This window comes from Dipodomys spectabilis, unplaced genomic scaffold (assembly GCF_019054845.1).
Source record: "Dipodomys spectabilis isolate Male_0828 unplaced genomic scaffold, ASM1905484v1 ptg000423l, whole genome shotgun sequence".
In the NCBI taxonomy this organism is placed as follows: Eukaryota; Metazoa; Chordata; class Mammalia; order Rodentia; family Heteromyidae; genus Dipodomys; species Dipodomys spectabilis.
Window position 1 is genome coordinate 633,496 of NW_024871100.1, and position 16,598 is coordinate 650,093.

Consider the following 16,598-nt stretch of genomic DNA (forward strand, 5'->3'; position numbering starts at 1 on the left):
CTTGAAGCCAGGTTTTCAAATTCCAAACTGTACTCATTTCAATATAACACAGTAAGTAATACATCATACTTAACAATAAACTTATCTGCAGGAATTTTGTTCCTATTTCAAAGATTCTCATTTCAAGAATTGACTCAGATGAAATGTTTAAATAATGGCATCTGAGTTCTTAAAATAGCTTGATTCATAATACATTACAGATTATTACTGAGCTTTTATTTTAATGGTCAAGCAGTTAATAATGAGGCATAGCAAAATGTCTTTGGAGTGGGGGGGGGCGGAATCGGTTACATTGTTCATTATTCTCTCCAGATCAATCAATAGTTAATTAATAATGATGTGCTTCCTGAAGTACAAGGTTATAAATTAATTTAACGCTCATATGCATATTTTCTGTAGAAAAAAAATGAGTGGAAAATGCCTGCCAAACCCATCTCATTGTAAGAAAATGTATGTAATGATTACAAGCTTATAATAAGAGTGGTTTGCTTAGCCAAATGTTTGTTCATTTTTGTTAATCAGTATTCATTTGAGCTTACTTCCATGCAGTTTGAAGAAGCAGTGCAATCAGTTGAGTAGTGTGGCAGATTTAAATCAGTAATAAAAGCCCAGGGGAAATTAACAAGACAAAACATTAACCACAGACTAAACATTAACATACATTAGCATTTTTATTATACCTGTGGAATTGTTAAATGGCCAGGGTGACTACTATTTAAAAAACTTCAAGTAGTATATCACATAATTTCAATGTATGTTTTGTTTGAAAACTTTTAAGATTTAATTAAACAAAAGTGTGCAACAATATAATAGATGATTCTGTAGAATAAAGCTCATTATTGTTGTGTGGGAGGGTGTGTGCAGATGGTGCACAGGCCTACTGATTTCAGAGCTTGAACTCAGGGCCTCATACTCTTTCTTGCCTTTTTCACTTATGGCTGGCCCCATCGCCAGCTCCCCTTATTTTATTTCAACTGAAAACATTTTTAATTCCCACTTTGGACCCAAAGTACCCCCAAAGCAAAAACCACATGTAATTCTTGTCCAAAGAGGACCACAAGATGAGAGTTCACTCTTAAATTGCATCACCCTACAGGAATATTTAAATTCTTTAAGGTTCTGATGACTCCATCTATGATCTAAAACTGAATTTATAGCAACTCTTTAGCAAAATGTTCCCTAAAATATTTTTGAGGCTACAATGATCAGCTAAGGTCTAGCTGGAAAGCTATTCTGTAATTAAACTACAAAAGTCTTAAAGAGGGCCTAGAGCCTCGACAGCTTGAGGTGCAGCTCCTAAAGAGGGGAATTGTGTTGATCGCTGAGTATGTTTCCACTATACATCCATTGTCACCCCCAACCCTGTTAGACTTCTGAGGGCAATGCCCAGTGTCCATGATACCTTTAGTGCCATTGAGAGCTTTGCCATTTCTGCTTCTGCTTTGCCCCTCTCCTTTTCCCTCATCTACCTCCCTCCTTCTATTATGCACCATTTACGTTCAAACTCATAGACTCAGGCACACATCCTCTCCTCTTACATAATATATTTCATGAGATAAAATTCATCTAGAGAAAACATATATCCCTTAGTGCTAATGAGAGCGAGCCAGGGATACATTTTAATCTCATAGCATTGTTTCCCCTCCCACTTTTATGGTTTTCTAACCTTTTAGGCTCATATGACTAAAGACTTGATTCTTCTTGTGTTTTTCTAACCAGCAGAGTAGCCTAGGATCGACTAGGTGGCATCTGTAAAAGTTACAGTTAGATTTCTTTGTTGCCCTTGAGAGTTCTCAGAACCAACAGCCAATAGGGGTCTGAGAATGAATATAGTTAGGTGTTTAACCAATATAGTATTTGCATTTCTTGGCAATAAAATATTTGCATTTCATACCAATCTTGGGGTACAGGTGTGAATTACATCAGACCAAATGCTTTGCATGGCTTCAGGGCCCACTGACCTAAAATATCCCTGGGTCATATATGGGAAGTCAGCAAAAGTGAGGAATTGTCAGCTACCTCTATCCCTTCTGCCCTGAAGCACGCCATACAAGCTAGCTGATGCTCACCTCTCATGTGATGTCGATAAGCCAGTCACATCATGTCCACAAGACAGTCATGTGATAGGTGCCTACTGCATGTCTGAAAAAAAAAATGTTCTAATCTTTGAAGACACAGAGATACAGAGAAGAATCTGAACAAACAGAGCTTACTAGTTTTGCCCCAATATGTTATCATTAGAGCATAACACTTTTGTCTAATCATAGTTCTCCAGCAATACCCACTTCATCAAAAATAACATGAATGTGCACAAATGACCCTTCATTTCTGAAGGTGGCTCCCATTTCCTATAAAATTTTACATTGAGGGCTGGGAAGGTGGCTCAGTGGTAGAGTGCTTGCCTCGCATGCATGAGGCCCTGGGTTCAATTCCTCAGCACCACATAAGCAGAAAAAGCCAGAAGTGGATCAAGTGGTATAGAGTGCTAACCTTGAGCTGAAGAGCCAAGGGACAGCGCCCAGGCCCAGAGTTCAGTTCACACAACCAACAAAAGAAAAATTTACGTTGAACACATTTGTATGCTTTTCACTTGTTAATCTGCCTTTTATTATGGGTATTTCAGCCATGAATGTAGCAGTGAATAAAAAAAAAATACCCCTCCATGGTAACAGATATTCTAGGGAAATAATTGTCACCTTTTCCCCCCGAAGGGACCATAGAATAAAATATAGTACTTCATCTTTTCTTTTTTTATTAATAAGTTCTTTTATTGTGAAAATACCGTACAGAAGGGTTACAATTACATGAGCAAGGAAATGAGTACATTTCTTATCAAGCATTGTTGCCTCCTCCTTTGTTTCCCCTTACCATCCCTACCCTCCCATCTCCCCCCCCCCCCCCCACCAAAGTTGTAAAGTTCGCTTTTTTGACATAATGACTTGTACATCTCATTATTGCAATGGGTACACTTGTATCCCTATTTAAACAATTTGTTTTTCCCTTCCCCTCCACAAATTATACCAACATCAAATACAATGAAAACTGGGGTTATACCATGAGGGAAGGACATACAAAGCAACAAAAAAATCATCTTATAAATATGGCTATAATCCAGAACTCTAGTAACAACAGATGCTGGAGGGGATGTGGACAGAAGGAAACCCTACTGCATTGTTGGTGGGAGTGTAAACTTGTTCAACCACTTTGGAAAGTAGTATGGAGGTTCCGCAAAAGACTCCACATAGAGCTTCCCTATGACCCAGCAATCCCACTTTTGGGCATTTACCCAAATGATTACAAACAAGACCATACTAAAGCTACCAGCACAACTATGTTTATTGCAGCATTATTTACCGTAGCTAAGATCTGGAACCAACCCAGATGCCCCTCAGTAGATGAATGGATCAAGAAAATGTGGTGTATATATACACAATGGAATTCTATGCCTCTAACAGAAAGAATGACATTACCCCATTTGTTAAGAAATGGAAAGACTTGGAAAAAAATACATTAAGTGAAGTAAGCCAGACCCAAAGAAACATGGTCCCATGGTTTCCCTTATTTGCAATAACTAGTATATGTGTGAAACAAGCAGAAATGGTCAGATAAGTTGATGTTAGGCAAAATGAACCCCAAGATAAGGACTCAAATTGTTTTTCTTTCTTGCTGTTGTTTCTAGCACTTCATCTTTTCTTCCTCTGTATAAGTAACTACAAGAGGAATGAAGCTGTGGCACAGGTCAAATCGAAGAATTGGGGCAGGCTCTGGTGCTGCATCCCTGTAATCTCAGCTTCTTGGGAGGTGGAGGTAGGAGGATTATAGTCTGAGGCCTGCTCAAGCAAAAGCATAGGACCTTATCTTAAGAAAAAATGTTTTAAAAAGCAAAAATCCTGTGAGCATGGGTCAAGTAGTATAATACCTGCCTACCAAGCTCAAGGCCCAGAGATTAATTCCTAGTACCCTCACAAAATAAAAGGGGTATTGTCATAGAAGTAGGGCTATACATAGATGAACCTTAACCTGACAGGCATTTTGTGAAGTAAAGAAGCCAGATATAGAAAGGCAAATGCTGTACAATCTCACACATAGAAGCTATAAAAGTTGATCTCTACCATTTGCTGGCAACTCTCAAAGTTGGTAAGGATTGAGGAGAGACGGGGTAGGGAGGGGCCAACAGGTATAGAAATACACTCCACATATGCTTTGTACCTGGGGTGGGGTGGAATCTGCTTCATGATAGATTTGGGGAAGAAAATACAGCCTCATTGATAAAGTGAAAGACATTTCCCATGCGTGAGTGGGCTTCATCATGCCACGTTGGATGGCTCAGTCTTGCTCTTTCCTCATTTGTTCTTAGCCTTCCTACTTTTTAACTTCAGCTGTACCCCTTTCCCCACAAGTTGGGTTGCAATGAAGGGGCAGATACTTTTTTATTTATTTTTGTCAGTCGTGAGGCTTGAACTCAGGGCCTGAGCACTGTCCCTGAGCTCTTTTGCTCAAGGCTAGCACTCTACCACTTGGAGCCACAGCTCCACTTCAGTTTTCTGGTGGTTTATTAGAGATAAAGAGTCTCATGGACTTTCCTGCCTGGGCTGACTTTGAACTGTGATCCTTAGATCTCAGCCTCCTGAGTAGTAGGATTACAGGCATGAGCCACCGGTGCCCATGGCAGGAAAATCTCTTAATAGGCTATGCTCAGAATGGACTTGTGGGTCCCCTGCCCCCACTCCCTCCCTCCCAACCACAGTCTTCTGTCTTCCTTTCCATCAATGGCTATTTGGGTTTAAACCATATCACCTTTCTTGACTCTCAATAATAGCTTTATTCTTCTCTTCCGAAGGAAATTGGAGGAGCAAAGTGAAGTGCAATTCCTAATTTGTTTCTGTGGTCCTATCTGTGAATGTATCAGACCATTAATTTATATTTCTTTTTTTTCAGATTGGCAAGTTATGTGCCCATTCTCAACAACGCCAGTATAGATCTGCTTATTACCCTGAAGATCTGTTTATTGACAAGAAAGTATTAAAAGTTGCTCATGTAGAACATGAAGAAACCTTATCTAGCCGAAGACGGTAAGAGATCTGTTGGGGTTTCCCCCACCTCTATTTCAGAGTACAATTAGCAATTGTGTTTTAAGGTCAAAAACCATTGGAGGGAGGTTTCTTTTTCTTTTTTTTCTTTTTTACTTTTTTTTTTTTTTTTGGTTGGTCGTAGAGCCTGAATTCTGTGCACTCACCATTCCTTAAAGGGATTTATATACAGAAATGGGACCAATATTTGATTTTTTGTCAGTAATATGACTTGAACTCAGGGCCTGGGTGCTGTCCTTAAGCTTTTTTGTTCAAGGCTAGTGTTCTGCCACTTTGAGACACAGCTCCACTTCTGGTTTTAGGTGGTTAATTGGAGATGAGTCAATTGGAGATGAGTCTCACAGAATTTCCTGCTTGGGGTTGGCTTCAAACTGTGATCCTCAGCTCTCAGCCTCTTGAGCAGCTAGAATTACAGGCATGAGCCACTGGTAACCAGCTTAGATACTTGATTTTTTTTTTTTTTTGTCGGTTGTGGGACTTCAACACTGGGCCTGGGCGCTTTCCCTCAGCTCTTGAGCTCTACCACTTGAGCCACAGCGCCCCTTCCGGCTTTTTCTGCGTATGTGGTGCTGAGGAATCAAACACAGGGCCTCATGCATGCAAGGCAAACACTACCACTGAGCCCCCTTCCCAGCCCAAAGAAGGGAGATTTCTTAAACAAATGTTATTTAGTTCTTCTACCATTTGTCAATGTTAGAGAAAAAAGATAGTGCATTATAGCCAAGCCATATTCGAATGCAAACTTCCCATATGTAAATAACTAGTACAGCAATATAGAGTGGCACACAGACTTTCCTTTTCAAGGTCTCTTATTTATTGAACAGAATATTTTCTGCTGACAATCAGATCTTATAGTTTAATGGCTTGGTTTGTGGCTTTTCTCATTACTAACAGTGAGTCAGGGTTAAAATTCACACACACACACACACACACACACACACACACACACACACACTTTAAAGTGATCAAATAAAGTATCTGATTCATATTGCTTGAAATAACAATGAAGACACAAACTAGACATTAGGTATTCTCCTTCAGGGTTCCATCTCCTAAACCTTCTAGGCTAAAACAGAGCTGTGATGAATGGAGCAGGAGGAGATGAACTTATTCCAAGCATCAGAGTCACGTGACCAAGAGGAAGCTAGCGGATGACATTGATTTGTTGAGGGCCAGATAGGCTGAGATCTTCCTTGGAGGCCCTCATGCCATGTCTGTGTAACAAAACGATCCAATTGAGCTTGGAAGAAGCAGCATTGTGTGCTAATGGCACACTGTCTGCTTAATGGAAGAGACTATGCACCTTCAACAGGTGGTCTACAGATGTCAATGCTGATGCATATAAAGGTCTTCTGCTGCTTAAGATATGACACTTGCCGGGTGCCAGTGGCTGATGCCTGTAATCCCAGCTACTCAGGAGGCTGTGATCTGAGGATCATGGTTCAAAGCCAGCCAGGCCAGGAAAGACTGTGAGACTCTTATCTCCAATTAACCATCAGAAAACCGGAAGTGGCTCTGTGGCTTAAGTGGTAGAGCGCTAGCTTTGAGCATGAAAAGGTTCAGAGATAGTGCTGAGTTCAAGCCCACAACAAAAAAAAAGGGGAGGACATTACTTTGAAGTTTTTTTTATAAAAATAATAATGACAATGTTAGCATTTTAATTTCTAAAACAGTAAATACTGATAGCTATCTGCCATAGAAATGAAAACTTTAGGAGATCCTTAGTCATTTTTATGAGGATAAATAATGGCTCACATCCATCATTCTAGCTACTCAGAAGTATGAGATCTGGAGGATCTTGATTTAAAACTAGCCTGGGCAGAAAAATCCATGATACTTTTATTTCCAAAATAACTAGCAAAAAGTAGGGCTGGGGGCATGGTTCAAGTAGCAGAGGGCCAACTGAGCAAGTTATCCAAGCAAGCCCTAGGCTTCTGAGTTCAAACCCTAGTACCACCAAAAGGAAAATATAGTGTGTAAAGGAGTTGCAATAATTACCTATTGCTAGAAAACAAACAAGTCCAAAAATAGTTATTTAAAACCACCAACATATCAACAGATTTTGTTTGTCAGAAATATGGGACTGGCTTAGCCAGGAGGTACTCAAAAGTCTAAAGACATTTCAATCTAAATGTTGCCTGTGGCTATATTGTTTTTTTGTTTTGTTTTGTGGTGCAGGGGATTAAACTCAGGGCCTCATATGTACTATCACAGAACTACATCCCCAGGGCTGGAGTTTTGTCTGAGGTTGGACAATCCACTCCCAAAGTGATTTATTTATAGATTTAGCAAGTCAGGGCTGTTTTTTGGAAAGGGGGTGGAGTTGCTCAACATGAACCCCATGAGTCTCCTCATAACAGGGAAGCTGGTTTCCCCAAAATAAGTGGTCCATGGAAGACTGCAAAGAAGAAGGTATAACATCTCACTTTTTGGAAGTGAAGCACCATCAACACTGGCATATTTGATTTGTTTGGAGCAAGGACTAATTTTAATATACTCAAAGGGAGGAAATTAAATGGTACCTTTTGAATGGAGGAGTTATCAAGGAATTATGGGCATATTTTTAAACCACTATAGGCCTCCTGACACTAAAATATCCGAGAAGCATTTTTGAATAGCTTTGCAGCACTTTGGGACATTTTCATCTCTTCCTGGCAAGGTAAAATCAAGCCATACACCAAGGCCTTCTTTACCTCCTGCCTTTCCTTTGTCTATGAGTCTGAATCATGTGAGTCATCAAGTTCAATTAATGGATGTAAAACTAGTAGAAAGCTTCTGTTCTTGACCAAAGTGTGTGTTTGTATATGTCTGGGTGTCTTTCTTCAGTTCAACAGTAATTCATTAGCTACTCATTAGTTATAGTATGTGTGCTAGGCACGAAAATGCTAAGAACACAGTCTTTGCTGTCCAGCTTAGTCTAATGGAGAAATAGACTTCAGTACAAATAATACCAAACTATTTGTATGAATACCAAGACATACAAAAATATGGAGTACAGAGATAGCCTACACAGAAAACAAGGGAATTACAGCAGAAGCTTCATGAAGGAAGTGGTTTATGAATTTATAATAGAATCCCATGTAGAGCTTTTTTTTTAAAAGTAAAAAATAAAAAAGCATAAAAGTGTGGCACCTGTGGCTCATACCTGTAATTCTAGCTACTCAGGAGGCTGAGATCTATGGATCACAGTTCAAAGCCATCCCACATAGGGAAGTTCATGAGACTCTTTTCTCCAATTAACCACCAAAAAACCGGAAGTGGTGCTGTGACTTGGGGGTTAGAATGCCAGCCTTGAACAAAAAAGCCAAGTGACAGCTCCAAGGCCAAGTTCAAGCCCCAGTAGCAGCATACAAAAAAGAAAGAGAGAGAGAGAGAGACAGACAGACAGACAGACAGAAAGGGATGGAGGGAAGGAGAAAGAGGAAGGAAGGAAGGAAGGAAGGAAGGAAGGAAGGAAGGAAGAAGGGAGGGAGAGAAAGAAAAGAGAGGATAATAAGAAAAGTAGAAAAAACATATAGCCTTGGCTCCTTTGGTTGCTGGCACCGCGTGCCTGCTCTATGATGTTTTTCATTTGTTGTTGCAAACTGAAGCATCGAAGTCTGAGATGGAGTTTTTCTTTCTGAATACTCTGGTAGTAGAAGCAAACCAAACAAAAGGAGAATATGAGACTTTATTTACCTTTCTCAAATCTGCACTGTAAACCCTCTTTATTTATTTAAATTTATTTTTTGGGTCTGGTCTTGGGGCCTGAACTCTGGGCCTAGACGCTGTCCCTCAGCTCTTCAGCTCAAGGCTAGCGCTCTACCACTTGAGCCACAGCGCCACTTCCGGCTTTTTTTCTTTTTGCTTATGTGGTGCTGAGGAATCGAACCCAGGGCCTCATGCATGCAAGGCAAGCGCTCTACCACTGAGCCACCTTCCCATCCCTGTAAACCCTTTTAAGGAGAGAAAAGAAATGGGAATTAAGATGCTCTTTTGCTAAATGCATCGCACCCCCACAAGCTGAAGTTCGTGGGAGGTTTTGTTCTAGTAGTGTTAGTGCACCTACAAATTTCCCCACACTCCTGCGCATGTTCCATCTTCAGTGGTTAAAAATATGATCATTCAATAGGACCCCTATTCTAGTATTCAGTCTGTGAGCAGACTGTCTGAATTTGATAATGAGTTGAAAAAACCTTTTGCCTTATTAAAATAACAACACACAAAAGAAAGTCAGATTTCTTTGGTAGCATTCAGAAGTCATCTGTTTGTTTTGTCTGCCCCCAGCTGGGTAAGTTTGTATCACACAACTCATCTTAGAAATAGCATAGTTCAATTGAAAAGGAATTTTATACTAAACTAGTGGTCTATATATGGCCTCAGGGTTCCTTAAAGGATAAATATTGAAAAGACCCCTCAGCAGATGTAGAACAATGAGAGGGATGCACAGGCAGTACAATCAAAATAGAAGCAATCACATCTCCAATGTTTCTAGCACATTCTACTTGCTAGCCTGTCTCCTTTGTTCTCCCGAATGTCTCCTTCACCACTTCCTCCATATTAGTATTGCCTTGGTCATTTTTATGTCCCAAGTACTGTTTTGTAGGACGCATGAGCAATAGCTTTCCCTTTTCCAAACCCCAAATCAATAGTCCGCCGTGAGCTTACCTTCAACTGTTAACCTGTAATAAAGTCATAGTCCTCCACCCTTGTGAAATTAAAGCTGTGTGTTCCTGCCTATCTCTTCCTCTCCTTCCTCTGAAAAAAAAATTCAGGATTTGCAGTCAAGAATGAAAGGTTACTTTTACTTGCAATGGTTTCCAATTAGCACTACTTTCATGACTGCCCAAGCAAATCACTGCAAGAAAGCAAAGGTAACCTCCTCTCCTACCTCGAAAAAAGGAGACACCCGTCTCCAGCAGCAATATTGCAAAATGGTTCCTGTGTACAAAGGAGCCCTACCTAGCTTTTATTTTCACATTTAACACACTGAATGGAAGTATCTATGAAGAGATTTTCCTGAGCAGAATGCCTTAAACAAATATTGAGTTTGTCCTAAGTGATCTCCATAGGCTTCACTGTTTCTGTCAATAATATGATTGGTATTTGTATATTGGCATAAAGTGGAATTGGGTTAAACAAACTTTCTAGGGTTGGGAAGGTGACTCAGTGGTAGAGTGCTTGCCTCACATGCATGAGACTCTGGGTTCAATTCCTCAGCACCACATAAGCAGAAAAAGCTGGAAGTGGCACTGTAGCTCAAGTGGTAGAGCGCTCGCCTTGAGCTAAAGATGTGAGGGACAGCGCCCAGGCCCAGAGTTCAGGCCCCACAACTGGCAAAAAAAAAGTTCCAGTCAGTCAAACTATTTTGCCCAGCTGGGCACCAGTGGCTCATGCTTGTAATCCTAGCTACTCAGGAGGCTGAGATCTGAATATTGTGGTTCAAAGCCAGACCAGGCAGGCAAGTCCATGAGACTCTTACCTCCAGTGAATCACCAGAAAACCAGAAGTGGTGCTGTGGGGTCAAAGTGGTAGAGTGCTAGCCTTGAACATGAAAGCTCAGGGACAGCACCCAAGCCCTGAGTTCAGCACATATACACACACATATAGAATCACACGCGCACGCGCACACACACACACACACACACACATATACACACACACACACACACACACACACCCTAAATTTCAAGGAAATAAATGTAAACCTTTTGAGAAAAAGTCTACAAGAGATATACCTAGTCATTAAACAGTGTTTGGATGTGTTATAGTGTTTGAATGTTTTTGTGTTCTGACTCTGGTAGAAAGGTGGGGATGGTCTTAACAGAGACTTGTGTCTCACTGACTTTCCTGCCTGGTTTCACTTGGAACCATGATCCTCAGATCTTTGTCTTCTGTGTAGCTAGGATTGCAGGTATGACCCATTGGTGCCTGACTATAGTTTTGATTTGCATTTATCTGATGACTAAATCTGTCTTTTAAAACTTGACTTCATCTTGACCTTTTACATCTAATGCTTAAATTAACAAAACACAAGTCTCTGTTAATACCATCCCCACCTTTCTACCAGAGTCCGAATAAAAAAATAAACCATCCAAACACCGTAACACATTGGTAAGGAACTTAGCTCAGCCTAGTAGCTAACTAATTTTTTTATTTTGCTTGTTTTAAGCTACCTAGTGTTTTAAAAAACTTATACCAAGAAAAATCTGTTGTGGGATAATATGGTTATATTTATTAATATCTATCTCATCTTTCCATCTCTCTCCATCCTTCTTCCCCCTTTTTAAAATAATTTCATCAGATTTTATTGATTAATTTTTTTTTTTTGGGTCCAGTAGTGGGGCCTGAACTCTGGGCCTGGGCACTGTCGCTCAGCTCTTCAGCTCAAGGGAAGCGCTCTACCACTGAGCCACCTTCCCAGCCCCTTATTGTTTAATTTTTATACTTGAATATAATGTATTTTTATAATGTATTTTTAATGCTGGTTCCGGAGCTTGAACTCAGGGACTGGGTGCTGTCCCTGAGCTTTTTTTGTTCAAGGCTAGCACTCTATCACCTGAGCCACAGGGCCATTTCTGCTTTTCTGGTGGTTAATTAGAGATAAGAGTCTCACAACCTTTCCTGCCCAGGTTGTCTATGAACCACAATCCTCAGATCTCAGTCCCTTGAGTAGCTAGGATTATAGGCATGAACCACCAGCACCTGGCCTGCAATGTATTTTGACAATATTCATTCACATTCACTCACTCTCTTTTCCTCCCATTTCCACCAGCACCTATTCTCCATTATAGCCTACTTTACTTTCCTGTCATTTATTTTTTTCAGTTTTATACAAAGGAAATTCCCCATGGTAATTAACACCTGCATATATTATAGTTGAGCCAGATTGACCTCATCTGTTGTTCTCTTCCTGGGTCCCCCATACCGTCTATTGTTCAATAGCTTCCAGTGAGTTTCCTAATGCCATCTTCATACATAAACATGATGTATTTCAATATTATTTATCATCCCTCATTATCTTTCCCTCTGCAAGTTTAATTATCCCACACACATCAGTTTATGTGGAATTTATGTAGTTCACGTATATAATACGTTTTTATTCTATAGGTTCATGGTAATGGGAGCCTTGATCATAGCTGCCATTTTGGAGGGAGAAGTCTGTGGTTATTTGTGTGGGTAATGTGCCAAACACCTTATATGCATTGTCTTTTCTTTTCTTCTTTTTTTGCACTCTACCACTTGAGCCACAGTGCCACTTCCAGCTTTTTTCGTTTATTGGAGATAAGAGTCTCATGGACTTTTCTTCCCAGGTTGGCTTCGAACCGTGATCCTCAGATCTCAGATCACGCCTTCTGAGTAGCTAGGATTACAGGTGTGAGCCATGGGTGCCCAGCATATGCATTGTCTCATTGAATCATCCCAGTTACCGTAGGTGCTATTAGTATCTTCCTTTTACAAATAAGGAAACTGAATCCCAGAGAAGTTTAGGATTCATCTAAGGGCTCACCACTGGGTAAGTAAGCAAATAGCTTGAATTATCAATTCAGCTGGATTAGAGTTCAAAATCAGTGCTCTGAGCTAATACAGGTTTGAAAGCGCTGTTCTGAGTGCCGGGACATAATATAACGATCACCAGATGAAACTATGTTCCAAATTTTAAAATAACTACTTCGATAGTAAGCTTTAAAAATATGGTCTCATATATCCATCCTATCACATACACATAAGGAACAATACTGTGTAGGATGGCCTCATATTTCTCCATGTCACCATACTCAAGTCACACAATTTCTGAGTTCTAGAATGTCATGACCCAGACTGTGTTAAATTATCCATGTTCTTCCTGGTTTCCTTAGATTTTTATCTTAGTCCTTCCTTTTCAATTGAAGTTGGAGGTGTTGGGTTAATCGTAGTTCCTTGGCCCTATGGAGAACTACAATTTACGTTGAGTCTCTTCTGGATCTTCTTCAACTTGTCAATTATCTTTATGATCTGCTAAGAAAACTATAAGGATTGGGAAGTAGGGAGAAATTATTTTCAACTTCTCGGGAAATCAAATCAGAAAGCAGTGCTATAGGTTCCATTTTTCTTGCTATGTGTTATGCTGTAAGCGTGGGTGAGGAGGTAGGAGGAGGCCTAGGGGAAACTCTTTCATTAAAAAGAAAGCCATCATTTCCTAAAAACAAATGGCCACCTTTCATTTCCTCATGGAGTCAGAGGGTGGAGGCAGGGTGGGGTGTGGAGGATTAGTCAGCCCTGAGCAGCCTTTAGTCTTTCAGTTTCCATTCTTGGAAACTGTATTATTACCTTGTAAAACAGATCATCTCTCCTATTAGCTGTTAATTGAACCCATCTTTTTCCTGTGTGAGAAACTGTAATGTTGACTTTTATTTTCAGAGTTCTATATTGAGGCTCTTCTCTTTGGAGATTGATGGTGCTCAGATACCAGGACTAGGCCATGAAGGGAGGATGGTTTCAATGGGAAGTAACTGTTGGGATAGCAAACTTTATCTATGTGCCAACAACCTTTCCTGAGTTCCATCATCTGGGCTTTACTGTGACCTAAGCCTTGTGAGCATGCGCTAAGAGCTAGTTCTCTCCCTTCTCTTCCCTTCCCCTCACTTCTTTCTTCACTCTGTCTTGTTGAAATGAATCATTTTATAATAATATACAAAATTGCATTAAGGACTTACCCCCACCCCCGCAGTGTGCAAATGACACGGAAGCCTCTAGCTCGTGCAGAGACCCATCCATCAGGCCAGTCCACTCTTAACCTGGTGACAGCATTTGAATAATTTCTCGTGACCATAAAATTCCCTAACCAGAGTCTCCAAAACCTTTATGTGGACTTAAGGTACACATAGATGTGAAAAACACTATAACTTTCTATCAAAGGAATTGCTTTAAAAATTGCTTTAGAAAGTGAAGTATAGGGCTGGAAATGTGGCTTAGTGGTAGAGTGTTTGCCTAGAAGGCATGAAGCCCCAGGTTCAATTCCTCATTACCACATAAACAGAAAAATCCGGAAGTGGTGCTGTGGCTCAATTTTGTTTTTGTTTGTTTAGCCCCAGACATCTATTACATCAATATTGAACAATTTCTTTAAAAACATGTTCACGTCTTTCTGGTCCCTCATATTTAATTTGTATGTATAACTACAGCTGAAACAAGGTAATAGGCAAGAAATGTTGATAGTATTTATGGGTGTATTTCATACACATTTACATATACAATATGTTCTCTCACACACATACACACACATGCACATGCAAACACAGACACATACTTAGAAACAACATAAAAATCAAAGCAAATAAATGACAAGATATACTAGAGCCTTCTCCTTTTCCCTTGCCTTCACAAACTACACAATAGACAAACAATGACATTGTCCTACTTTAGCAGGTCTGAGCTTCTCTGACTGTATTATTGGGATCATTTCATCGAGCTCATACTGTTCTGAGCACCCTACGATTCTTATCTGTAACCATTAGCCACAGCCTATATGGGAAGAGGCCATTTCTAGGGTAATAGCATTGTAAATTACAATCAATGGACTCAATTACATGCAGAAACCAAAATACACGTTGTGCTCCAGTGTGCCTTGTAATCAGCACATTTGAGAAGGTAAGTAATAGCATTCTGATCAAAAAATGGAAGCTGCTGAACATGTGAGAAGATGAGTGTCAGAATTAAATCATATAGAGCACCTTATATGGCAGACAACTTTTTCCCCCCTCTAATATCATTTTATTGATTTTTAAAGGAAAAAAAATTAAATGGTGGCCTTGTAGCCAAGCATGTCTTTAAAAATCGTGTATTGCTCTAATCAGCCTGGCACAGCCTTTTTGTCATACAGATAAGGAAATGAAACTTTCCTCATACTGAGCTTACTCTTTACCTCTTATGCACAGATGTTGTGTTTTTCTTCTAGGGAACTCATTCAGAAGCTGAAATCGTTCATCAACTTCTACAGTGCTTTGCCTGGCTACGTCTGCAGCCATAGCCCTGTGGCCGAGAACGACACTCTGTGCTGGAATGGACAAGAACTCGTGGAGAGGTAATTGTTTGTGAATGGTAACTCATAGCAATGTTCGAGAAACCATCCTGTGTTCATTGCTCAAAAAGTTCATTATATGACCCTTCCTCCATGAATATCACAGGAAAAAATTCTATACAACATATAAAAAGGAGCTATGATGATGGGCCAGTTACCATGTATAACTTCTTGCTCTCATAAAATTTACAAACTTTAGCCAGGCACTGGTGGCTCACACTTGTAATCCTAACTACTCAGGAGCCTGAGATCTGAGGATCAAGGTTCAAAGCTGACAAGGGCAGGAAAATCCATAAGACTCTCATCTCTAATTAACAACCAAAAAACTGGGAATGGTGCTGTGGCTCAAAGTGGTAAACCACTAGCCTTGAGCAAATGAGCTCAGGAACAGAGTTCAAACCCCATGACCTACACTTCCCCGCCCTCCCCAAAACATTACAAACTTTGCTGGGTGCTGGTGGCTCATGCCTGTAATCCTAGCTACTAAGTAGGCTGAGATCTGAGGATCATGGTTCAAAGCCAGACAAGGCAGGAAAGTCCGTGAGACTCTTAGCTCCAATAAATAAACAGAAAACCGGAAGTAGTGCTGTGGCTCAAGTGGTAGAGCACTTGCCTTGAGCTGAAGAGCTGAGGGACAGTGCCCAGGCCCAGAGTTCAAGCCCCACGACCAGCCAAAAGAAAAAAAGGGGGGGGGGCTTAAAAAATTACAACCTTTAAAGCAGATAGGGAACTATGTATCTGAGGACATTTTTTAAAGCATAAAACAGCTCTTTTTATGTCTTCAGCATTTTTCATCTCGTTATGTAGGCTCTTATTTCATTTGAAGAAATCATATTCATTACTCATATTTTCCCTTTACTATTAGGTATATATTACACATCATGCTAAGTACTTTGTTATATTAACTCTGTCTTTACAAAAATCCCATGAAACGCTGTGATTTTCTCCATTGTACAAAGGTGGTGGGAAAAAAAGAACTACCATTTTAGTGAATTTTTTGTGTGCAAGGGGCAACTGGGGCTTGAATTCGGGGCCCGGGCACTGTCCCTTAGCTTTTTTGAGTAAGGCTGGTACTCTACCACATGTTCGCAGCTCATCAGTGTTTTGCTGGTTAATTGGAGATAATAATGGATGATTTATCTGTCTGGGCATTGCAATTCTCAGCCTCCTGAGTAGGTAGTGTTACAGGCATGAATCATGAGCACCTGGCTGAGTATTTGTTAATATCATGTATGCTAACTGTCTGCAACTTTGAAGAATTTGCTCATTTTTGTGAGAAGAAAATAATTTGCATTCATTTATTCAACAAATATTTAGTGAATACCTTCTAAGTGCCAGGTATCTTGAGGTGAACAGAGCAGGCAAACAAGATTTCCCATTCTCACAGTTTTTATTCTAGTAGAATAATGATTTTTCCTAACGTCCATTGCTTTGCATGTATGAGGAATAGCTTGCAATTAAGACATTAA

The 16,598-nt window shown here is 40.1% G+C and overlaps 1 protein-coding gene across 1 annotated transcript in view; it reads left to right on the forward strand.

The window, feature by feature from the left end:
- Window positions 1-16,598, forward strand: part of Gpc3 (glypican 3) — a 402,055-nt gene that overhangs the window by 255,257 nt on the left and 130,200 nt on the right. The window contains exons 4-5 of the mRNA XM_042668242.1: window positions 4,939-5,072; window positions 15,007-15,132. Of these exons, the coding sequence (XP_042524176.1) occupies window positions 4,939-5,072; window positions 15,007-15,132 (260 nt within the window). The remainder of the gene's footprint in view (window positions 1-4,938; window positions 5,073-15,006; window positions 15,133-16,598) is intronic.